Genomic DNA, 25,167 nt, shown 5'->3' on the forward strand with positions numbered 1-25,167 from the left:
AATACCATAACAATCTTTATATAATATTGTGTTGTATTATTATGACTGATAGATTACATAGGACATATATAGACTACATAATTACACTTTGTATTCTTCTAATTCTAGTCTATATCATAACTGTCTATTAATGATTCGTAAAACATACCTACTCAACACTTGATCGATCCATTGGATCAAACGCCAACAATTTCTGTAATAGCCTAAGTGCCAATAGGTCAACATCTAGAAACTTCTCAGAAAATATAACTGCTTTCTTTCTGCTCATATCAGAAGTAAAGCACTATAATCAGACCTAAAGCTAATCACACAAATTTTATAAAACTGACTTCATGTGTAATCAAATGTACCTCTCAGTATTAACAAAGTTTTGCCAAAGTTGATTTACATTCTTCTAATATAAAGCAAATGCTTTTATACCAACTTGTGGTTACTCAACCTGTACACAAACTTACTAGTTTATGTGCATGATAACATTAAAAAATGGTTATAGATTTATGATTTAAAATTTTCTAAATTTTCCTGTTAAAACAACCATAGTGCTAAATTGTGTGCTAAAGCTTCTTTGGGTTGAAACATAAATCTATAGCAACCACCAAAGTTGCATCAAAATCGCATTTGTATTCGATTAAAAGTAAAAAAAGTAAAACATGAGTTCGATAACTTCATTTGTGCTGTGTTATAAATTATGTGATTTCAAACACAATGTATCATTATGTTTATGTTATAAATTATGTGATTTCTATTGATAATCATTCAAAGACAACCATTGATAATTATTTTAAATATAAAGAAACACTCAAAAAATATTCAAACTATCAAATTATGAATCATTCAAAGTCAAATTCCCATTCTTTCAGATTCAAATTTATTTGACATATCAATTACTTCCTAAAACAAACAAACTGTCTAATTCAAACTTAATTCATATCAAGTTCACAATCCCAATAAAAACCGCAAGAAATGAAATAACCGAAACCCGAATCCAAAACCCAGCAATTAAACTACTGACAGAACAATTTCAGAAAATCCATCTCCTTTGTTGGATCAAACACCAACTCATCAACCAATTGAGATGACACATCATCAAAATCAAAATCAACATCCCTTTCATCAGGTGCCAGCTCAGCAGGCTTATAACCAACCTCGGAATCAGTTGTGGTGTGATCCACCACCGGGGGTGGTGATTGCTGGATGTTGATTTGATGATTGGGTGAAGAGGAAGAAGTAATGCTTGTGATGTAATCTTTTAAAAGGGAGGAGGGGTTTTTGGTCTTTTCATGATTCTTGTTTAAAAATTGTTTTCTTTTTGTCGCATTCCAGTGGTTTTTGATGTTGTTTTCTGTCCTTCCTGGCATCCTTCTTGCTATATCTGCCCATTTGTTGCCGAATTGTTGGTGTAATGAAATTAGTAACTTGTCTTCTTCTTCGGTCCATGCATTTTTCTACAAGAAGAAAAAGGAGAATAAAGAGTTAATATACAAAAAGCTATTAGGGCCCACTCAAGTCATAACAGACTGGATTGTACTGTGTTTGACATGCATTGGAATGTTTCTTAGATCAGATGTCAATGGGACAAATTTGCACTATTTTGTCCCACCAAAAAAAAGTGGGATAGTCTTGTCTGTGAAAAAGACATTAATGCCCTTCACCATTATGTCCTCGAAAATAATCCTGTCTATGCAAAAAGACACGAATGCCCATCTCATCAAAACACAAATAATATAACAATAGAGAATATATGTTTAGTTATATTTAGAAAATAAAATTGTAATGTACTTAAAAATTAAAATGAAGTAATTTCTAAAAATGAATTTATGTCATCAGATATTACATAAATAAAAATAGGTTATATTGTAATCTTTCATTAACTATGGAATGAAAAAAAAAAAAAAAAAAAAAAAAAGGGGTGGGGGGGGGGGGGGGGGGGGAAGGTTAAAAATAACCAACAAACTATTCTGTTTGGCTACTTTTAGTCATTCAACTTATTTTTGTCCACTTTTAGGTAATATGAACTTTTCAAAATTGTCTGTTTTTAGCCACTCAACTTATTTTTGTCCACTTTTAGGTAATGAACTTTTCAAAATCATATAGTTTTAGTCCCTTTAACTGGCTGTAGCCCTTACATACTTACATGACTAAAATAAGATGATTTTAGAAAGTTCATTATCTAAAAGTGGAGAAGAATAAGTTGAGTAGCTAAAAGTAGACGATTTTGAAAAGTTCATATTACTTAAAAGTGGACAAAAATAAGTTGAGTGACTAAAACTAGACGATTTTGAAAGTTCATATTACCTAAAAGTGGACAAAAATAAGTTGGGTGACTAAAACTAGACGATTTTGAAAGTTCATATTACCTAAAAGTGGACAAAAATAAGTTGAGTGCCTAAAACTAGACGATTTTGAAAGTTCATATTACCTAAAAGTGGACAAAAATAAGTTGAGTGCCAAAAACTAGACGATTTTGAAAAGTTTATATTACCAAAAAGTGGACAAAAATAAGGTGAGTGGCTAAAACTAGACGATTTTGAAAAGTTCATATTACCTAAAAGTGGACAAAAATAAGTTAAGTGACTAAAACTAGACGATTTTGAAAGTTCATATTACCTAAAAGTGGACAAAAATAAGTTGAGTGGCTAAAACTAGACGATTTTGAAAAGTTCATATTACCTAAAAGTGGACAAAAATAAGTTGAATGCCTAAAACTAGACGATTTTGAAAGTTCATATTACCTAAAAGTGGACAAAGATAAGTTGAGTGGCTAAAACTAGACGATTTTGAAAGTTCATATTACCTAAAAGTGGACAAAAATAAGTTGAGTGCCTAAAACTAGACGATTTTGAAAAGTTCATATTACCTAAAAGTGGACAAAAATAAGTTGAGTGGCTAAAACTAGACGATTTTGAAAGTTCATATTACCTAAAAGTGGACAAAAATAAGTTGAGTGGCTAAAACTAGACGATTTTGAAAAGTTCATATTACCTAAAAGTGGACAAAAATAAGTTGAGTGGCTAAAATTAGACGATTTTGAAAGTTCATATTACCTAAAAGTGGACAAAAATAAGTTGAGTGCCTACAACTAGACGATTTTGAAAAGTTCATATTACCTAAAAATTGGACAAAAATAAGTTGAGTGGCTCAAACTAGATGATTTTGAAAGTTCATATTACCTAAAAGTGGACAAAATTAAGTTGAGTGGCTAAAACTAGACGACTTTGAAAGTTCATATTACCTAAAAGTGGACAAAAATAAGTTGAGTGCCTGAAACTAGAGGATTTTGAAAAGTTCATATTACCTAAAAGTGGACAAAAATAAGTTGAGTGGCTAAAACTAGACGATTTTGAAAGTTCATCTTACCTAAAAGTGGACAAAAATAAGTTGAGTGGCTAAAACTAGACAATTTTGAAAACTTCATATTACCTAAAAGTGGACAAAAATAAGTTGAGTGGCTAAAACTAGACGATTTTGAAAGTTCATATTACCTAAAAGTGGACAAAAATAAGTTGAGTGGCTAAAATTAGACGATTTTGAAAAGTTCATATTACCTAAAAGTGGACAAAAATAAGTTGAGTAGCTAAAACTAGACGATTTTGAAAGTTCATATTACCTAAAAGTGGACAAAAATAAGTTGAGTGCCTAAAACTAGACGATTTTGAAAGTTCATATTACCTAAAAGTGGACAAAAATAAGTTGAGTGCCTACAACTAGACGATTTTGAAAGTTCATATTACCTAAAAGTGGACAAAAATAAGTTGAGTGCCTAAAACTAGACGATTTTGAAAGTTCATATTACATAAAAGTGGACAAAATTAAGTTGAGTGGCTAAAACTAGACGACTTTGAAAGTTCATATTACCTAAAAGTGGACAAAAATAAGTTGAGTGCCTAAAACTAGACGATTTTGAAAAGTTCATATTACCTAAAAGTGGACAAAAATAAGTTGAGTGGCTAAAACTAGACGATTTTGAAAGTTCATATTACCTAAAAGTGGACAAAAATAAGTTGAGTGGCTAAAACTAGACGATTTTGAAAAGTTCATATTACCTAAAAGTGGACAAAAATAAGTTGAGTAGCTAAAACTAGACGATTTTGAAAGTTCATATTACCTAAAAGTGGACAAAAATAAGTTGAGTGGCTAAAATTAGACGATTTTGAAAGTTCATATTACCTAAAAGTGGACAAAAATAAGTTGAGTGCCTACAACTAGACGATTTTGAAAGTTCATATTACCTAAAAGTGGACAAAAATAAGTTGAGTGCCTAAAACTAGACGATTTTGAAAGTTCATATTACCTAAAAGTGGACAAAATTAAGTTGAGTGGCTAAAACTAGACGACTTTGAAAGTTCATATTACCTAAAAGTGGACAAAAATAAGTTGAGTGCCTAAAACTAGACGATTTTGAAAAGTTCATATTACCTAAAAGTGGACAAAAATAAGTTGAGTGGCTAAAACTAGACGATTTTGAAAGTTCATCTTACCTAAAAGTGGACAAAAATAAGTTGAGTGGCTAAAACTAGACAATTTTGAAACTTCATATTACCTAAAAGTGGACAAAAATAAGTTGAGTGGCTAAAACTAGACGATTTTGAAAGTTCATATTACCTAAAAGTGGACAAAAATAAGTTGAGTGCCTAAAACTAGACGATTTTGAAAGTTCATATTACCTAAAAGTGGACAAAAATAAGTTGAGTGCCTACAACTAGACGATTTTGAAAATTCATATTACCTAAAAGTGGACAAAAATAAGTTGAGTGCCTAAAACTAGACGATTTTGAAAGTTCATATTACCTAAAAGTGGACAAAATTAAGTTGAGTGGCTAAAACTAGACGACTTTGAAAGTTCATATTACCTAAAAGTGGACAAAAATAAGTTGAGTGCCTAAAACTAGACGATTTTGAAAAGTTCATATTACCTAAAAGTGGACAAAAATAAGTTGAGTGGCTAAAACTAGACGATTTTGAAAGTTCATATTACCTAAAAGTGGACAAAAATAAGTTGAGTGGCTAAAACTAGACGATTTTGAAAAGTTCATATTACCTAAAAGTGGACAAAAATAAGTTGAGTAGCTAAAACTAGACGATTTTGAAAGTTCATATTACCTAAAAGTGGACAAAAATAAGTTGAGTGCCTAAAACTAGACGATTTTGAAAGTTCATATTACCTAAAAGTGGACAAAAATAAGTTGAGTGCCTACAACTAGACGATTTTGAAAGTTCATATTACCTAAAAGTGGACAAAATTAAGTTGAGTGGCTAAAACTAGACGATTTTGAAAGTTCATATTACCTAAAAGTGGACAAAATTAAGTTGAGTGGCTAAAACTAGACGACTTTGAAAGTTCATATTACCTAAAAGTGGACAAAAATAAGTTGAGTGCCTAAAACTAGACGATTTTGAAAAGTTCATATTACCTAAAAGTGGACAAAAATAAGTTGAGTGGCTAAAACTAGACGATTTTGAAAGTTCATATTACCTAAAAGTGGACAAAAATAAGTTGAGTGGCTAAAACTAGACGATTTTGAAAAGTTCATATTACCTAAAAGTGGACAAAAATAAGTTGAGTAGCTAAAACTAGACGACTTTGAAAGTTCATATTACCTAAAAGTGGACAAAAATAAGTTGAGTGCCTAAAACTAGACGATTTTGAAAGTTCATATTACCTAAAAGTGGACAAAAATAAGTTGAGTGCCTACAACTAGACGATTTTGAAAGTTCATATTACCTAAAAGTGGACAAAATTAAGTTGAGTGGCTAAAACTAGACGATTTTGAAAGTTCATATTACCTAAAAGTGGACAAAATTAAGTTGAGTGGCTAAAACTAGACGACTTTGAAAGTTCATATTACCTAAAAGTGGACAAAAATAAGTTGAGTGCCTAAAACTAGACGATTTTGAAAAGTTCATATTACCTAAAAGTGGACAAAAATAAGTTGAGTGGCTAAAACTAGACGATTTTGAAAGTTCATATTACCTAAAAGTGGACAAAAATAAGTTGAGTGGCTAAAACTAGACGATTTTGAAAAGTTCATATTACCTAAAAGTGGACAAAAATAAGTTGAGTGGCTAAAACTAGACGATTTTGAAAGTTCATATTACCTAAAAGTGGACAAAAATAAGTTGAGTGGCTAAAACTAGACGATTTTGAAAAGTTCATATTACCTAAAAGTGGACAAAAATAAGTTGAGTGGCTAAAATTAGACGATTTTGAAAGTTCATATTACCTAAAAGTGGACAAAAATAAGTTGAGTGCCTACAACTAGACGATTTTGAAAAGTTCATATTACCTAAAAATTGGACAAAAATAAGTTGAGTGGCTCAAACTAGATGATTTTGAAAGTTCATATTACCTAAAAGTGGACAAAATTAAGTTTAGTGGCTAAAACTAGACGACTTTGAAAGTTCATATTACCTAAAAGTGGACAAAAATAAGTTGAGTGCCTGAAACTAGAGGATTTTGAAAAGTTCATATTACCTAAAAGTGGACAAAAATAAGTTGAGTGGCTAAAACTAGACGATTTTGAAAGTTCATCTTACCTAAAAGTGGACAAAAATAAGTTGAGTGGCTAAAACTAGACAATTTTGAAAACTTCATATTACCTAAAAGTGGACAAAAATAAGTTGAGTGGCTAAAACTAGACGATTTTGAAAGTTCATATTACCTAAAAGTGGACAAAAATAAGTTGAGTGGCTAAAATTAGACGATTTTGAAAAGTTCATATTACCTAAAAGTGGACAAAAATAAGTTGAGTAGCTAAAACTAGACGATTTTGAAAGTTCATATTACCTAAAAGTGGACAAAAATAAGTTGAGTGCCTAAAACTAGACGATTTTGAAAGTTCATATTACCTAAAAGTGGACAAAAATAAGTTGAGTGCCTACAACTAGACGATTTTGAAAGTTCATATTACCTAAAAGTGGACAAAAATAAGTTGAGTGCCTAAAACTAGACGATTTTGAAAGTTCATATTACCTAAAAGTGGACAAAATTAAGTTGAGTGGCTAAAACTAGACGACTTTGAAAGTTCATATTACCTAAAAGTGGACAAAAATAAGTTGAGTGCCTAAAACTAGACGATTTTGAAAAGTTCATATTACCTAAAAGTGGACAAAAATAAGTTGAGTGGCTAAAACTAGACGATTTTGAAAGTTCATATTACCTAAAAGTGGACAAAAATAAGTTGAGTGGCTAAAACTAGACGATTTTGAAAAGTTCATATTACCTAAAAGTGGACAAAAATAAGTTGAGTAGCTAAAACTAGACGATTTTGAAAGTTCATATTACCTAAAAGTGGACAAAAATAAGTTGAGTGGCTAAAATTAGACGATTTTGAAAGTTCATATTACCTAAAAGTGGACAAAAATAAGTTGAGTGCCTACAACTAGACGATTTTGAAAGTTCATATTACCTAAAAGTGGACAAAAATAAGTTGAGTGCCTAAAACTAGACGATTTTGAAAGTTCATATTACCTAAAAGTGGACAAAATTAAGTTGAGTGGCTAAAACTAGACGACTTTGAAAGTTCATATTACCTAAAAGTGGACAAAAATAAGTTGAGTGCCTAAAACTAGACGATTTTGAAAAGTTCATATTACCTAAAAGTGGACAAAAATAAGTTGAGTGGCTAAAACTAGACGATTTTGAAAGTTCATCTTACCTAAAAGTGGACAAAAATAAGTTGAGTGGCTAAAACTAGACAATTTTGAAACTTCATATTACCTAAAAGTGGACAAAAATAAGTTGAGTGGCTAAAACTAGACGATTTTGAAAGTTCATATTACCTAAAAGTGGACAAAAATAAGTTGAGTGCCTAAAACTAGACGATTTTGAAAGTTCATATTACCTAAAAGTGGACAAAAATAAGTTGAGTGCCTACAACTAGACGATTTTGAAAGTTCATATTACCTAAAAGTGGACAAAAATAAGTTGAGTGCCTAAAACTAGACGATTTTGAAAGTTCATATTACCTAAAAGTGGACAAAATTAAGTTGAGTGGCTAAAACTAGACGACTTTGAAAGTTCATATTACCTAAAAGTGGACAAAAATAAGTTGAGTGCCTAAAACTAGACGATTTTGAAAAGTTCATATTACCTAAAAGTGGACAAAAATAAGTTGAGTGGCTAAAACTAGACGATTTTGAAAGTTCATATTACCTAAAAGTGGACAAAAATAAGTTGAGTGGCTAAAACTAGACGATTTTGAAAAGTTCATATTACCTAAAAGTGGACAAAAATAAGTTGAGTAGCTAAAACTAGACGATTTTGAAAGTTCATATTACCTAAAAGTGGACAAAAATAAGTTGAGTGCCTAAAACTAGACGATTTTGAAAGTTCATATTACCTAAAAGTGGACAAAAATAAGTTGAGTGCCTACAACTAGACGATTTTGAAAGTTCATATTACCTAAAAGTGGACAAAATTAAGTTGAGTGGCTAAAACTAGACGATTTTGAAAGTTCATATTACCTAAAAGTGGACAAAATTAAGTTGAGTGGCTAAAACTAGACGACTTTGAAAGTTCATATTACCTAAAAGTGGACAAAAATAAGTTGAGTGCCTAAAACTAGACGATTTTGAAAAGTTCATATTACCTAAAAGTGGACAAAAATAAGTTGAGTGGCTAAAACTAGACGATTTTGAAAGTTCATATTACCTAAAAGTGGACAAAAATAAGTTGAGTGGCTAAAACTAGACGATTTTGAAAAGTTCATATTACCTAAAAGTGGACAAAAATAAGTTGAGTAGCTAAAACTAGACGATTTTGAAAGTTCATATTACCTAAAAGTGGACAAAAATAAGTTGAGTGGCTAAAATTAGACGATTTTGAAAGTTCATATTACCTAAAAGTGGACAAAAATAAGTTGAGTGCCTACAACTAGACGATTTTGAAAAGTTCATATTACCTAAAAATTGGACAAAAATAAGTTGAGTGGCTAAAACTAGATGATTTTGAAAGTTCATATTACCTAAAAGTGGACAAAATTAAGTTGAGTGGCTAAAACTAGACGACTTTGAAAGTTCATATTACCTAAAAGTGGACAAAAATAAGTTGAGTGCCTGAAACTAGAGGATTTTGAAAAGTTCATATTACCTAAAAGTGGACAAAAATAAGTTGAGTGGCTAAAACTAGACGATTTTGAAAGTTCATATTACCTAAAAGTGGACAAAATTAAGTTGAGTGGCTAAAACTAGACGACTTTGAAAGTTCATATTACCTAAAAGTGGACAAAAATAAGTTGAGTGCCTACAACTAGACGATTTTGAAAAGTTCATATTACCTAAAAATTGGACAAAAATAAGTTGAGTGGCTAAAACTAGAGGATTTTGAAAGTTCATATTACCTAAAAGTGGACAAAATTAAGTTGAGTGGCTAAAACTAGACGACTTTGAAAGTTCATATTACCTAAAAGTGGACAAAAATAAGTTGAGTGCCTGAAACTAGAGGATTTTGAAAAGTTCATATTACCTAAAAGTGGACAAAAATAAGTTGAGTGGCTAAAACTAGACGACTTTGAAAGTTCATATTACCTAAAAGTGGACAAAAATAAGTTGAGTGCCTAAAACTAGACGATTTTGAAAAGTTCATATTACCTAAAAGTGGACAAAAATAAGTTGAGTGGCTAAAACTAGACGATTTTGAAAGTTCATATTACCTAAAAGTGGACAAAAATAAGTTGAGTGGCTAAAACTAGACGATTTTGAAAAGTTCATATTACCTAAAAGTGGACAAAAATAAGTTGAGTGGCTAAAACTAGACGATTTTGAAAGTTCATATTACCTAAAAGTGGACAAAAATAAGTTGAGTGGCTAAAACTAGACGATTTTGAAAAGTTCATATTACCTAAAAGTGGACAAAAATAAGTTGAGTGGCTAAAATTAGACGATTTTGAAAGTTCATATTACCTAAAAGTGGACAAAAATAAGTTGAGTGCCTACAACTAGACGATTTTGAAAAGTTCATATTACCTAAAAATTGGACAAAAATAAGTTGAGTGGCTCAAACTAGATGATTTTGAAAGTTCATATTACCTAAAAGTGGACAAAATTAAGTTTAGTGGCTAAAACTAGACGACTTTGAAAGTTCATATTACCTAAAAGTGGACAAAAATAAGTTGAGTGCCTGAAACTAGAGGATTTTGAAAAGTTCATATTACCTAAAAGTGGACAAAAATAAGTTGAGTGGCTAAAACTAGACGATTTTGAAAGTTCATCTTACCTAAAAGTGGACAAAAATAAGTTGAGTGGCTAAAACTAGACAATTTTGAAAACTTCATATTACCTAAAAGTGGACAAAAATAAGTTGAGTGGCTAAAACTAGACGATTTTGAAAGTTCATATTACCTAAAAGTGGACAAAAATAAGTTGAGTGGCTAAAATTAGACGATTTTGAAAAGTTCATATTACCTAAAAGTGGACAAAAATAAGTTGAGTAGCTAAAACTAGACGATTTTGAAAGTTCATATTACCTAAAAGTGGACAAAAATAAGTTGAGTGCCTAAAACTAGACGATTTTGAAAGTTCATATTACCTAAAAGTGGACAAAAATAAGTTGAGTGCCTACAACTAGACGATTTTGAAAGTTCATATTACCTAAAAGTGGACAAAAATAAGTTGAGTGCCTAAAACTAGACGATTTTGAAAGTTCATATTACCTAAAAGTGGACAAAATTAAGTTGAGTGGCTAAAACTAGACGACTTTGAAAGTTCATATTACCTAAAAGTGGACAAAAATAAGTTGAGTGCCTAAAACTAGACGATTTTGAAAAGTTCATATTACCTAAAAGTGGACAAAAATAAGTTGAGTGGCTAAAACTAGACGATTTTGAAAGTTCATATTACCTAAAAGTGGACAAAAATAAGTTGAGTGGCTAAAACTAGACGATTTTGAAAAGTTCATATTACCTAAAAGTGGACAAAAATAAGTTGAGTAGCTAAAACTAGACGATTTTGAAAGTTCATATTACCTAAAAGTGGACAAAAATAAGTTGAGTGGCTAAAATTAGACGATTTTGAAAGTTCATATTACCTAAAAGTGGACAAAAATAAGTTGAGTGCCTACAACTAGACGATTTTGAAAGTTCATATTACCTAAAAGTGGACAAAAATAAGTTGAGTGCCTAAAACTAGACGATTTTGAAAGTTCATATTACCTAAAAGTGGACAAAATTAAGTTGAGTGGCTAAAACTAGACGACTTTGAAAGTTCATATTACCTAAAAGTGGACAAAAATAAGTTGAGTGCCTAAAACTAGACGATTTTGAAAAGTTCATATTACCTAAAAGTGGACAAAAATAAGTTGAGTGGCTAAAACTAGACGATTTTGAAAGTTCATCTTACCTAAAAGTGGACAAAAATAAGTTGAGTGGCTAAAACTAGACAATTTTGAAACTTCATATTACCTAAAAGTGGACAAAAATAAGTTGAGTGGCTAAAACTAGACGATTTTGAAAGTTCATATTACCTAAAAGTGGACAAAAATAAGTTGAGTGCCTAAAACTAGACGATTTTGAAAGTTCATATTACCTAAAAGTGGACAAAAATAAGTTGAGTGCCTACAACTAGACGATTTTGAAAGTTCATATTACCTAAAAGTGGACAAAAATAAGTTGAGTGCCTAAAACTAGACGATTTTGAAAGTTCATATTACCTAAAAGTGGACAAAATTAAGTTGAGTGGCTAAAACTAGACGACTTTGAAAGTTCATATTACCTAAAAGTGGACAAAAATAAGTTGAGTGCCTAAAACTAGACGATTTTGAAAAGTTCATATTACCTAAAAGTGGACAAAAATAAGTTGAGTGGCTAAAACTAGACGATTTTGAAAGTTCATATTACCTAAAAGTGGACAAAAATAAGTTGAGTGGCTAAAACTAGACGATTTTGAAAAGTTCATATTACCTAAAAGTGGACAAAAATAAGTTGAGTAGCTAAAACTAGACGATTTTGAAAGTTCATATTACCTAAAAGTGGACAAAAATAAGTTGAGTGCCTAAAACTAGACGATTTTGAAAGTTCATATTACCTAAAAGTGGACAAAAATAAGTTGAGTGCCTACAACTAGACGATTTTGAAAGTTCATATTACCTAAAAGTGGACAAAATTAAGTTGAGTGGCTAAAACTAGACGATTTTGAAAGTTCATATTACCTAAAAGTGGACAAAATTAAGTTGAGTGGCTAAAACTAGACGACTTTGAAAGTTCATATTACCTAAAAGTGGACAAAAATAAGTTGAGTGCCTAAAACTAGACGATTTTGAAAAGTTCATATTACCTAAAAGTGGACAAAAATAAGTTGAGTGGCTAAAACTAGACGATTTTGAAAGTTCATATTACCTAAAAGTGGACAAAAATAAGTTGAGTGGCTAAAACTAGACGATTTTGAAAAGTTCATATTACCTAAAAGTGGACAAAAATAAGTTGAGTAGCTAAAACTAGACGATTTTGAAAGTTCATATTACCTAAAAGTGGACAAAAATAAGTTGAGTGGCTAAAATTAGACGATTTTGAAAGTTCATATTACCTAAAAGTGGACAAAAATAAGTTGAGTGCCTACAACTAGACGATTTTGAAAAGTTCATATTACCTAAAAATTGGACAAAAATAAGTTGAGTGGCTAAAACTAGATGATTTTGAAAGTTCATATTACCTAAAAGTGGACAAAATTAAGTTGAGTGGCTAAAACTAGACGACTTTGAAAGTTCATATTACCTAAAAGTGGACAAAAATAAGTTGAGTGCCTGAAACTAGAGGATTTTGAAAAGTTCATATTACCTAAAAGTGGACAAAAATAAGTTGAGTGGCTAAAACTAGACGATTTTGAAAGTTCATATTACCTAAAAGTGGACAAAATTAAGTTGAGTGGCTAAAACTAGACGACTTTGAAAGTTCATATTACCTAAAAGTGGACAAAAATAAGTTGAGTGCCTACAACTAGACGATTTTGAAAAGTTCATATTACCTAAAAATTGGACAAAAATAAGTTGAGTGGCTAAAACTAGAGGATTTTGAAAGTTCATATTACCTAAAAGTGGACAAAATTAAGTTGAGTGGCTAAAACTAGACGACTTTGAAAGTTCATATTACCTAAAAGTGGACAAAAATAAGTTGAGTGCCTGAAACTAGAGGATTTTGAAAAGTTCATATTACCTAAAAGTGGACAAAAATAAGTTGAGTGGCTAAAATTAGACGATTTTGAAAGTTCATATTACCTAAAAGTGGACAAAAATAAGTTGAGTGGCTAAAACTAGACGACTTTGAAAGTTCATATTACCTAAAAGTGGACAAAAATAAGTTGAGTGGCTAAAACTAGATGATTTTGAAAGTTCATATTACCTAAAAGTGGACAAAATTAAGTTGAGTGGCTAAAACTAGACGACTTTGAAAGTTCATATTACCTAAAAGTGGACAAAAATAAGTTGAGTGCCTGAAACTAGAGGATTTTGAAAAGTTCATATTACCTAAAAGTGGACAAAAATAAGTTGAGTGGCTAAAATTAGACGATTTTGAAAGTTCATATTACCTAAAAGTGGACAAAAATAAGTTGAGTGCCTACAACTAGACGATTTTGAAAAGTTCATATTACCTAAAAATTGGACAAAAATAAGTTGAGTGGCTCAAACTAGATGATTTTGAAAGTTCATATTACCTAAAAGTGGACAAAATTAAGTTGAGTGGCTAAAACTAGACGACTTTGAAAGTTCATATTACCTAAAAGTGGACAAAAATAAGTTGAGTGCCTGAAACTAGAGGATTTTGAAAAGTTCATATTACCTAAAAGTGGACAAAAATAAGTTGAGTGGCTAAAACTAGACGATTTTGAAAGTTCATCTTACCTAAAAGTGGACAAAAATAAGTTGAGTGGCTAAAACTAGACAATTTTGAAAACTTCATATTACCTAAAAGTGGACAAAAATAAGTTGAGTGGCTAAAACTAGACGATTTTGAAAGTTCATATTACCTAAAAGTGGACAAAAATAAGTTGAGTGGCTAAAATTAGACGATTTTGAAAAGTTCATATTACCTAAAAGTGGACAAAAATAAGTTGAGTAGCTAAAACTAGACGATTTTGAAAGTTCATATTACCTAAAAGTGGACAAAAATAAGTTGAGTGCCTAAAACTAGACGATTTTGAAAGTTCATATTACCTAAAAGTGGACAAAAATAAGTTGAGTGGCTAAAACTAGACGATTTTGAAAGTTCATATTACCTAAAAGTGGACAAAAATAAGTTGAGTGGCTAAAACTAGACGATTTTGAAAAGTTCATATTACCTAAAAGTGGACAAAAATAAGTTGAGTAGCTAAAACTAGACGATTTTGAAAGTTCATATTACCTAAAAGTGGACAAAAATAAGTTGAGTGGCTAAAATTAGACGATTTTGAAAGTTCATATTACCTAAAAGTGGACAAAAATAAGTTGAGTGCCTACAACTAGACGATTTTGAAAGTTCATATTACCTAAAAGTGGACAAAAATAAGTTGAGTGCCTAAAACTAGACGATTTTGAAAGTTCATATTACCTAAAAGTGGACAAAATTAAGTTGAGTGGCTAAAACTAGACGACTTTGAAAGTTCATATTACCTAAAAGTGGACAAAAATAAGTTGAGTGCCTAAAACTAGACGATTTTGAAAAGTTCATATTACCTAAAAGTGGACAAAAATAAGTTGAGTGGCTAAAACTAGACGATTTTGAAAGTTCATCTTACCTAAAAGTGGACAAAAATAAGTTGAGTGGCTAAAACTAGACAATTTTGAAACTTCATATTACCTAAAAGTGGACAAAAATAAGTTGAGTGGCTAAAACTAGACGATTTTGAAAGTTCATATTACCTAAAAGTGGACAAAAATAAGTTGAGTGGCTAAAACTAGAGGATTTTGAAAGTTCATATTACCTAAAAGTGGACAAAATTAAGTTGAGTGGCTAAAACTAGACGACTTTGAAAGTTCATATTACCTAAAAGTGGACAAAAATAAGTTGAGTGCCTGAAACTAGAGGATTTTGAAAAGTTCATATTACCTAAAAGTGGACAAAAATAAGTTGAGTGGCTAAAATTAGACGATTTTGAAAGTTCATATTACCTAAAAGTGGACAAAAATAAGTTGAGTGGCTAAAACTAGACGACTTTGAAAGTTCATATTACCTAAAAGTGGACAAAAATAAGTTGAGTGGCTAAAACTAGATGATTTTGAAAGTTCATATTACCTAAAAGTGGACAAAATTAAGTTGAGTGGCTAAAACTAGACGACTTTGAAAGTTCATATTACCTAAAAGTGGACAAAAATAAGTTGAGTGCCTGAAACTAGAGGATTTTGAAAAGTTCATATTACCTAAAAGTGGACAAAAATAAGTTGAGTGGCTAAAATTAGACGATTTTGAAAGTTCATATTACCTAAAAGTGGACAAAAATAAGTTGAGTGCCTACAACTAGACGATTTTGAAAAGTTCATATTACCTAAAAATTGGACAAAAATAAGTTGAGTGGCTCAAACTAGATGATTTTGAAAGTTCATATTACCTAAAAGTGGACAAAATTAAGTTGAGTGGCTAAAACTAGACGACTTTGAAAGTTCATATTACCTAAAAGTGGACAAAAATAAGTTGAGTGCCTGAAACTAGAGGATTTTGAAAAGTTCATATTACCTAAAAGTGGACAAAAATAAGTTGAGTGGCTAAAACTAGACGATTTTGAAAGTTCATCTTACCTAAAAGTGGACAAAAATAAGTTGAGTGGCTAAAACTAGACAATTTTGAAAACTTCATATTACCTAAAAGTGGACAAAAATAAGTTGAGTGGCTAAAACTAGACGATTTTGAAAGTTCATATTACCTAAAAGTGGACAAAAATAAGTTGAGTGGCTAAAATTAGACGATTTTGAAAAGTTCATATTACCTAAAAGTGGACAAAAATAAGTTGAGTAGCTAAAACTAGACGATTTTGAAAGTTCATATTACCTAAAAGTGGACAAAAATAAGTTGAGTGCCTAAAACTAGACGATTTTGAAAGTTCATATTACCTAAAAGTGGACAAAAATAAGTTGAGTGGCTAAAACTAGACGATTTTGAAAGTTCATATTACCTAAAAGTGGACAAAAATAAGTTGAGTGGCTAAAACTAGACGATTTTGAAAAGTTCATATTACCTAAAAGTGGACAAAAATAAGTTGAGTAGCTAAAACTAGACGATTTTGAAAGTTCATATTACCTAAAAGTGGACAAAAATAAGTTGAGTGGCTAAAATTAGACGATTTTGAAAGTTCATATTACCTAAAAGTGGACAAAAATAAGTTGAGTGCCTACAACTAGACGATTTTGAAAGTTCATATTACCTAAAAGTGGACAAAAATAAGTTGAGTGCCTAAAACTAGACGATTTTGAAAGTTCATATTACCTAAAAGTGGACAAAATTAAGTTGAGTGGCTAAAACTAGACGACTTTGAAAGTTCATATTACCTAAAAGTGGACAAAAATAAGTTGAGTGCCTAAAACTAGACGATTTTGAAAAGTTCATATTACCTAAAAGTGGACAAAAATAAGTTGAGTGGCTAAAACTAGACGATTTTGAAAGTTCATCTTACCTAAAAGTGGACAAAAATAAGTTGAGTGGCTAAAACTAGACAATTTTGAAACTTCATATTACCTAAAAGTGGACAAAAATAAGTTGAGTGGCTAAAACTAGACGATTTTGAAAGTTCATATTACCTAAAAGTGGACAAAAATAAGTTGAGTGGGTAAAACTAGACGATTTTGAAAAGTTCATATTACCTAAAAGTGGACAAAAATAAGTTGAGTAGCTAAAACTAGACGATTTTGAAAGTTCATATTACCTAAAAGTGGACAAAAATAAGTTGAGTGCCTAAAACTAGACGATTTTGAAAGTTCATATTACCTAAAAGTGGACAAAAATAAGTTGAGTGCCTACAACTAGACGATTTTGAAAGTTCATATTACCTAAAAGTGGACAAAATTAAGTTGAGTGGCTAAAACTAGACGATTTTGAAAGTTCATATTACCTAAAAGTGGACAAAATTAAGTTGAGTGGCTAAAACTAGACGACTTTGAAAGTTCATATTACCTAAAAGTGGACAAAAATAAGTTGAGTGCCTAAAACTAGACGATTTTGAAAAGTTCATATTACCTAAAAGTGGACAAAAATAAGTTGAGTGGCTAAAACTAGACGATTTTGAAAGTTCATATTACCTAAAAGTGGACAAAAATAAGTTGAGTGGCTAAAACTAGACGATTTTGAAAAGTTCATATTACCTAAAAGTGGACAAAAATAAGTTGAGTAGCTAAAACTAGACGATTTTGAAAGTTCATATTACCTAAAAGTGGACAAAAATAAGTTGAGTGGCTAAAATTAGACGATTTTGAAAGTTCATATTACCTAAAAGTGGACAAAAATAAGTTGAGTGCCTACAACTAGACGATTTTGAAAAGTTCATATTACCTAAAAATTGGACAAAAATAAGTTGAGTGGCTAAAACTAGATGATTTTGAAAGTTCATATTACCTAAAAGTGGACAAAATTAAGTTGAGTGGCTAAAACTAGACGACTTTGAAAGTTCATATTACCTAAAAGTGGACAAAAATAAGTTGAGTGCCTGAAACTAGAGGATTTTGAAAAGTTCATATTACCTAAAAGTGGACAAAAATAAGTTGAGTGGCTAAAACTAGACGATTTTGAAAGTTCATATTACCTAAAAGTGGACAAAATTAAGTTGAGTGGCTAAAACTAGACGACTTTGAAAGTTCATATTACCTAAAAGTGGACAAAAATAAGTTGAGTGCCTACAACTAGACGATTTTGAAAAGTTCATATTACCTAAAAATTGGACAAAAATAAGTTGAGTGGCTAAAACTAGAGGATTTTGAAAGTTCATATTACCTAAAAGTGGACAAAATTAAGTTGAGTGGCTAAAACTAGACGACTTTGAAAGTTCATATTACCTAAAAGTGGACAAAAATAAGTTGAGTGCCTGAAACTAGAGGATTTTGAAAAGTTCATATTACCTAAAAGTGGACAAAAATAAGTTGAGTGGCTAAAATTAGACGATTTTGAAAGTTCATATTACCTAAAAGTGGACAAAAATAAGTTGAGTGGCTAAAATTAGACGATTTTGAAAAGTTCATATTACCTAAAAGTGGACAAAAATAAGTTGAGTGGCTAAAACTAGATGATTTTGAAAGTTCATATTACCTAAAAGTGGACAAAATTAAGTTGAGTGGCTAAAACTAGACGACTTTGAAAGTTCATATTACCTAAAAGTGGACAAAAATAAGTTGAGTGCCTGAAACTAGAGGATTTTGAAAAGTTCATATTACCTAAAAGTGGACAAAAATAAGTTGAGTGGCTAAAACTAGACGATTTTGAAAGTTCATCTTACCTAAAAGTGGACAAAAATAAGTTGAGTGGCTAAAACTAGACAATTTTGAAACTTCATATTACCTAAAAGTGGACAAAAATAAGTTGAGTGGCTAAAACTAGACGATTTTGAAAGTTCATATTACCTAAAAGTGGACAAAATTAAGTTGAGTGGCTAAAACTAGACGATTTTGAAAAGTTCATATTACCTAAAAGTGGACAAAAATAAGTTGAGTAGCTAAAACTAGACGATTTTGAAAGTTCATATTACCTAAAAGTGGACAAAAATAAGTTGAGTGCCTAAAACTAGACGATTTTGAAAGTTCATATTACCTAAAAGTGGACAAAAATAAGTTGAGTGCCAAAAACTAGACGATTTTGAAAAGTTTATATTACCAAAAAGTGGACAAAAATAAGGTGAGTGGCTAAAACTAGACGATTTTGAAAGTTCATATTACCTAAAAGTGGACAAAAATAAGTTAAGTGACTAAAACTAGACGATTTTGAAAGTTCATATTACCTAAAAGTGGACAAAAATAAGTTGAGTGGCTAAAACTAGACGATTTTGAAAAGTTCATATTACCTAAAAGTGGACAAAAATAAGTTGAATGCCTAAAACTAGACGATTTTGAAAGTTCATATTACCTAAAAGTGGACAAAGATAAGTTGAGTGGCTAAAACTAGACGATTTTGAAAGTTCATATTACCTAAAAGTGGACAAAAATAAGTTGAGTGCCTAAAACTAGACGATTTTGAAAAGTTCATATTACCTAAAAGTGGACAAAAATAAGTTGAGTGGCTAAAACTAGACGATTTTGAAAGTTCATATTACCTAAAAGTGGACAAAAATAAGTTGAGTGGCTAAAACTAGACGATTTTGAAAAGTTCATATTACCTAAAAGTGGACAAAAATAAGTTGAGTGCCTACAACTAGACGATTTTTAAAAGTTCATATTACCTAAAAATTGGACAAAAATAAGTTGAGTGGCTAAAACTAGATGATTTTGAAAGTTCATATTACCTAAAAGTGGACAAAATTAAGTTGAGTGGCTAAAACTAGACGACTTTGAAAGTTCATATTACCTAAAAGTGGACAAAAATAAGTTGAGTGCCTGAAACTAGAGGATTTTGAAAAGTTCATATTACCTAAAAGTGGACAAAAATAAGTTGAGTGGCTAAAACTAGACGATTTTGAAAGTTCATATTACCTAAAAGTGGACAAAAATAAGTTGAGTGCCTACAACTAGACGATTTTGAAAAGTTCATATTACCTAAAAATTGGACAAAAATAAGTTGAGTGGCTCAAACTAGATGATTTTGAAAGTTCATATTACCTAAAAGTGGACAAAATTAAGTTGAGTGGCTAAAACTAGACGACTTTGAAAGTTCATATTACCTAAAAGTGGACAAAAATAAGTTGAGTGCCTGAAACTAGAGGATTTTGAAAAGTTCATATTACCTAAAAGTGGACAAAAATAAGTTGAGTGGCTAAAACTAGACGATTTTGAAAGTTCATCTTACCTAAAAGTGGACAAAAATAAGTTGAGTGGCTAAAACTAGACAATTTTGAAAACTTCATATTACCTAAAAGTGGACAAAAATAAGTTGAGTGGCTAAAACTAGACGATTTTGAAAGTTCATATTACCTAAAAGTGGACAAAAATAAGTTGAGTGGCTAAAATTAGACGATTTTGAAAAGTTCATATTACCTAAAAGTGGACAAAAATAAGTTGAGTAGCTAAAACTAGACGATTTTGAAAGTTCATATTACCTAAAAGTGGACAAAAATAAGTTGAGTGCCTAAAACTAGACGATTTTGAAAGTTCATATTACCTAAAAGTGGACAAAAATAAGTTGAGTGCCTACAACTAGACGATTTTGAAAGTTCATATTACCTAAAAGTGGACAAAAATAAGTTGAGTGCCTAAAACTAGACGATTTTGAAAGTTCATATTACCTAAAAGTGGACAAAATTAAGTTGAGTGGCTAAAACTAGACGACTTTGAAAGTTCATATTACCTAAAAGTGGACAAAAATAAGTTGAGTGCCTAAAACTAGACGATTTTGAAAAGTTCATATTACCTAAAAGTGGACAAAAATAAGTTGAGTGGCTAAAACTAGACGATTTTGAAAGTTCATATTACCTAAAAGTGGACAAAAATAAGTTGAGTGGCTAAAACTAGACGATTTTGAAAAGTTCATATTACCTAAAAGTGGACAAAAATAAGTTGAGTAGCTAAAACTAGACGATTTTGAAAGTTCATATTACCTAAAAGTGGACAAAAATAAGTTGAGTGGCTAAAATTAGACGATTTTGAAAGTTCATATTACCTAAAAGTGGACAAAAATAAGTTGAGTGCCTACAACTAGACGATTTTGAAAAGTTCATATTACCTAAAAATTGGACAAAAATAAGTTGAGTGGCTAAAACTAGAGGATTTTGAAAGTTCATATTACCTAAAAGTGGACAAAATTAAGTTGAGTGGCTAAAACTAGACGACTTTGAAAGTTCATATTACCTAAAAGTGGACAAAAATAAGTTGAGTGCCTGAAACTAGAGGATTTTGAAAAGTTCATATTACCTAAAAGTGGACAAAAATAAGTTGAGTGGCTAAAACTAGACGATTTTGAAAGTTCATCTTACCTAAAAGTGGACAAAAATAAGTTGAGTGGCTAAAACTAGACAATTTTGAAACTTCATTTTACCTAAAAGTGGACAAAAATAAGTTGAGTGGCTAAAACTAGACGATTTTGAAAGTTCATATTACCTAAAAGTGGACAAAAATAAGTTGAGTGGCTAAAACTAGACGATTTTGAAAAGTTCATATTACCTAAAAGTGGACAAAAATAAGTTGAGTAGCTAAAACTAGACGATTTTGAAAGTTCATATTACCTAAAAGTGGACAAAAATAAGTTGAGTGCCTAAAACTAGACGATTTTGAAAGTTCATATTACCTAAAAGTGGACAAAAATAAGTTGAGTGCCTACAACTAGACGATTTTGAAAGTTCATATTACCTAAAAGTGGAGAAAATTAAGTTGAGTGGCTAAAACTAGACGATTTTGAAAGTTCATATTACCTAAAAGTGGACAAAATTAAGTTGAGTGGCTAAAACTAGACGACTTTGAAAGTTCATATTACCTAAAAGTGGACAAAAATAAGTTGAGTGCCTAAAACTAGACGATTTTGAAAAGTTCATATTACCTAAAAGTGGACAAAAATAAGTTGAGTGGCTAAAACTAGACGATTTTGAAAGTTCATATTACCTAAAAGTGGACAAAAATAAGTTGAGTGGCTAAAACTAGACGACTTTGAAAAGTTCATATTACCTAAAAGTGGACAAAAATAAGTTGAGTAGCTAAAACTAGACGATTTTGAAAGTTCATATTACCTAAAAGTGGACAAAAATAAGTTGAGTGGCTAAAATTAGACGATTTTGAAAGTTCATATTACCTAAAAGTGGACAAAAATAAGTTGAGTGCCTACAACTAGACGATTTTGAAAAGTTCATATTACCTAAAAATTGGACAAAAATAAGTTGAGTGGCTAAAACTAGATGATTTTGAAAGTTCATATTACCTAAAAGTGGACAAAATTAAGTTGAGTGGCTAAAACTAGACGACTTTGAAAGTTCATATTACCTAAAAGTGGACAAAAATAAGTTGAGTGCCTGAAACTAGAGGATTTTGAAAAGTTCATATTACCTAAAAGTGGACAAAAATAAGTTGAGTGGCTAAAACTAGACGATTTTGAAAGTTCATCTTACCTAAAAGTGGACAAAAATAAGTTGAGTGGCTAAAACTAGACAATTTTGAAACTTCATATTACCTAAAAGTGGACAAAAATAAGTTGAGTGGCTAAAACTAGACGATTTTGAAAGTTCATATTACCTAAAAGTGGACAAAAATAAGTTGAGTGCCTAAAACTAGACGATTTTGAAAGTTCATATTACCTAAAAGTGGACAAAAATAAGTTGAGTGCCTACAACTAGACGATTTTGAAAGTTCATATTACCTAAAAGTGGAGAAAATTAAGTTGAGTGGCTAAAACTAGACGATTTTGAAAGTTCATATTACCTAAAAGTGGACAAAATTAAGTTGAGTGGCTAAAACTAGACGACTTTGAAAGTTCATATTACCTAAAAGTGGACAAAAATAAGTTGAGTGCCTAAAACTAGACGATTTTGAAAAGTTCATATTACCTAAAAGTGGACAAAAATAAGTTGAGTGGCTAAAACTAGACGATTTTGAAAGTTCATATTACCTAAAAGTGGACAAAAATAAGTTGAGTGGCTAAAACTAGACGATTTTGAAAAGTTCATATTACCTAAAAGTGGACAAAAATAAGTTGAATGCCTAAAACTAGACGATTTTGAAAGTTCATATTACCTAAAAGTGGACAAAGATAAGTTGAGTGGCTAAAACTAGACGATTTTGAAAGTTCATATTACCTAAAAGTGGACAAAAATAAGTTGAGTGCCTAAAACTAGACGATTTTGAAAAGTTCATATTACCTAAAAGTGGACAAAAATAAGTTGAGTGGCTAAAACTAGACGATTTTGAAAGTTCATATTACCTAAAAGTGGACAAAAATAAGTTGAGTGGCTAAAACTAGACGATTTTGAAAAGTTCATATTACCTAAAAGTGGACAAAAATAAGTTGAGTGCCTACAACTAGACGATTTTGAAAAGTTCATATTACCTAAAAATTGGACAAAAATAAGTTGAGTGGCTAAAACTAGATGATTTTGAAAGTTCATATTACCTAAAAGTGGACAAAATTAAGTTGAGTGGCTAAAACTAGACGACTTTGAAAGTTCATATTACCTAAAAGTGGACAAAAATAAGTTGAGTGCCTGAAACTAGAGGATTTTGAAAAGTTCATATTACCTAAAAGTGGACAAAAATAAGTTGAGTGGCTAAAACTAGACGATTTTGAAAGTTCATATTACCTAAAAGTGGACAAAAATAAGTTGAGTGCCTACAACTAGACGATTTTGAAAAGTTCATATTACCTAAAAATTGGACAAAAATAAGTTGAGTGGCTCAAACTAGATGATTTTGAAAGTTCATATTACCTAAAAGTGGACAAAATTAAGTTGAGTGGCTAAAACTAGACGACTTTGAAAGTTCATATTACCTAAAAGTGGACAAAAATAAGTTGAGTGCCTGAAACTAGAGGATTTTGAAAAGTTCATATTACCTAAAAGTGGACAAAAATAAGTTGAGTGGCTAAAACTAGACGATTTTGAAAGTTCATCTTACCTAAAAGTGGACAAAAATAAGTTGAGTGGCTAAAACTAGACAATTTTGAAAACTTCATATTACCTAAAAGTGGACAAAAATAAGTTGAGTGGCTAAAACTAGACGATTTTGAAAGTTCATATTACCTAAAAGTGGACAAAAATAAGTTGAGTGGCTAAAACTAGACGATTTTGAAAAGTTCATATTACCTAAAAGTGGACAAAAATAAGTTGAGTAGCTAAAACTAGACGATTTTGAAAGTTCATATTACCTAAAAGTGGACAAAAATAAGTTGAGTGCCTAAAACTAGACGATTTTGAAAGTTCATATTACCTAAAAGTGGACAAAAATAAGTTGAGTGCCTACAACTAGACGATTTTGAAAGTTCATATTACCTAAAAGTGGAGAAAATTAAGTTGAGTGGCTAAAACTAGACGATTTTGAAAGTTCATATTACCTAAAAGTGGACAAAATTAAGTTGAGTGGCTAAAACTAGACGACTTTGAAAGTTCATATTACCTAAAAGTGGACAAAAATAAGTTGAGTGCCTAAAACTAGACGATTTTGAAAAGTTCATATTACCTAAAAGTGGACAAAAATAAGTTGAGTGGCTAAAACTAGACGATTTTGAAAGTTCATATTACCTAAAAGTGGACAAAAATAAGTTGAGTGGCTAAAACTAGACGATTTTGAAAAGTTCATATTACCTAAAAGTGGACAAAAATAAGTTGAGTAGCTAAAACTAGACGATTTTGAAAGTTCATATTACCTAAAAGTGGACAAAAATAAGTTGAGTGGCTAAAATTAGACGATTTTGAAAGTTCATATTACCTAAAAGTGGACAAAAATAAGTTGAGTGCCTACAACTAGACGATTTTGAAAAGTTCATATTACCTAAAAATTGGACAAAAATAAGTTGAGTGGCTAAAACTAGATGATTTTGAAAGTTCATATTACCTAAAAGTGGACAAAATTAAGTTGAGTGGCTAAAACTAGACGACTTTGAAAGTTCATATTACCTAAAAGTGGACAAAAATAAGTTGAGTGCCTGAAACTAGAGGATTTTGAAAAGTTCATATTACCTAAAAGTGGACAAAAATAAGTTGAGTGGCTAAAACTAGACGATTTTGAAAGTTCATATTACCTAAAAGTGGACAAAATTAAGTTGAGTGGCTAAAACTAGACGACTTTGAAAGTTCATATTACCTAAAAGTGGACAAAAATAAGTTGAGTGCCTACAACTAGACGATTTTGAAAAGTTCATATTACCTAAAAATTGGACAAAAATAAGTTGAGTGGCTAAAACTAGAGGATTTTGAAAGTTCATATTACCTAAAAGTGGACAAAATTAAGTTGAGTGGCTAAAACTAGACGACTTTGAAAGTTCATATTACCTAAAAGTGGACAAAAATAAGTTGAGTGCCTGAAACTAGAGGATTTTGAAAAGTTCATATTACCTAAAAGTGGACAAAAATAAGTTGAGTGGCTAAAATTAGACGATTTTGAAAGTTCATATTACCTAAAAGTGGACAAAAATAAGTTGAGTGGCTAAAACTAAACGACTGTGA

At 30.6% G+C, this 25,167-nt stretch overlaps 1 protein-coding gene across 1 annotated transcript in view; it reads right to left on the reverse strand.

Moving 5' to 3' along the window:
• Positions 1-807: 807 nt before the first annotated feature.
• The window catches only part of LOC111890281 (transcription factor MYB98-like), a 31,502-nt gene continuing 7,142 nt past the window's right edge, over positions 808-25,167 (reverse strand). The window contains exon 4 of the mRNA XM_052770074.1: positions 808-1,445. Within this exon, the coding sequence (XP_052626034.1) occupies positions 1,005-1,445 (441 nt within the window). The 3' untranslated portion in view covers positions 808-1,004. The remainder of the gene's footprint in view (positions 1,446-25,167) is intronic.

This window comes from Lactuca sativa, chromosome 3 (genome assembly GCF_002870075.4).
Source record: "Lactuca sativa cultivar Salinas chromosome 3, Lsat_Salinas_v11, whole genome shotgun sequence".
NCBI classification, from domain to species: Eukaryota; Viridiplantae; Streptophyta; class Magnoliopsida; order Asterales; family Asteraceae; genus Lactuca; species Lactuca sativa.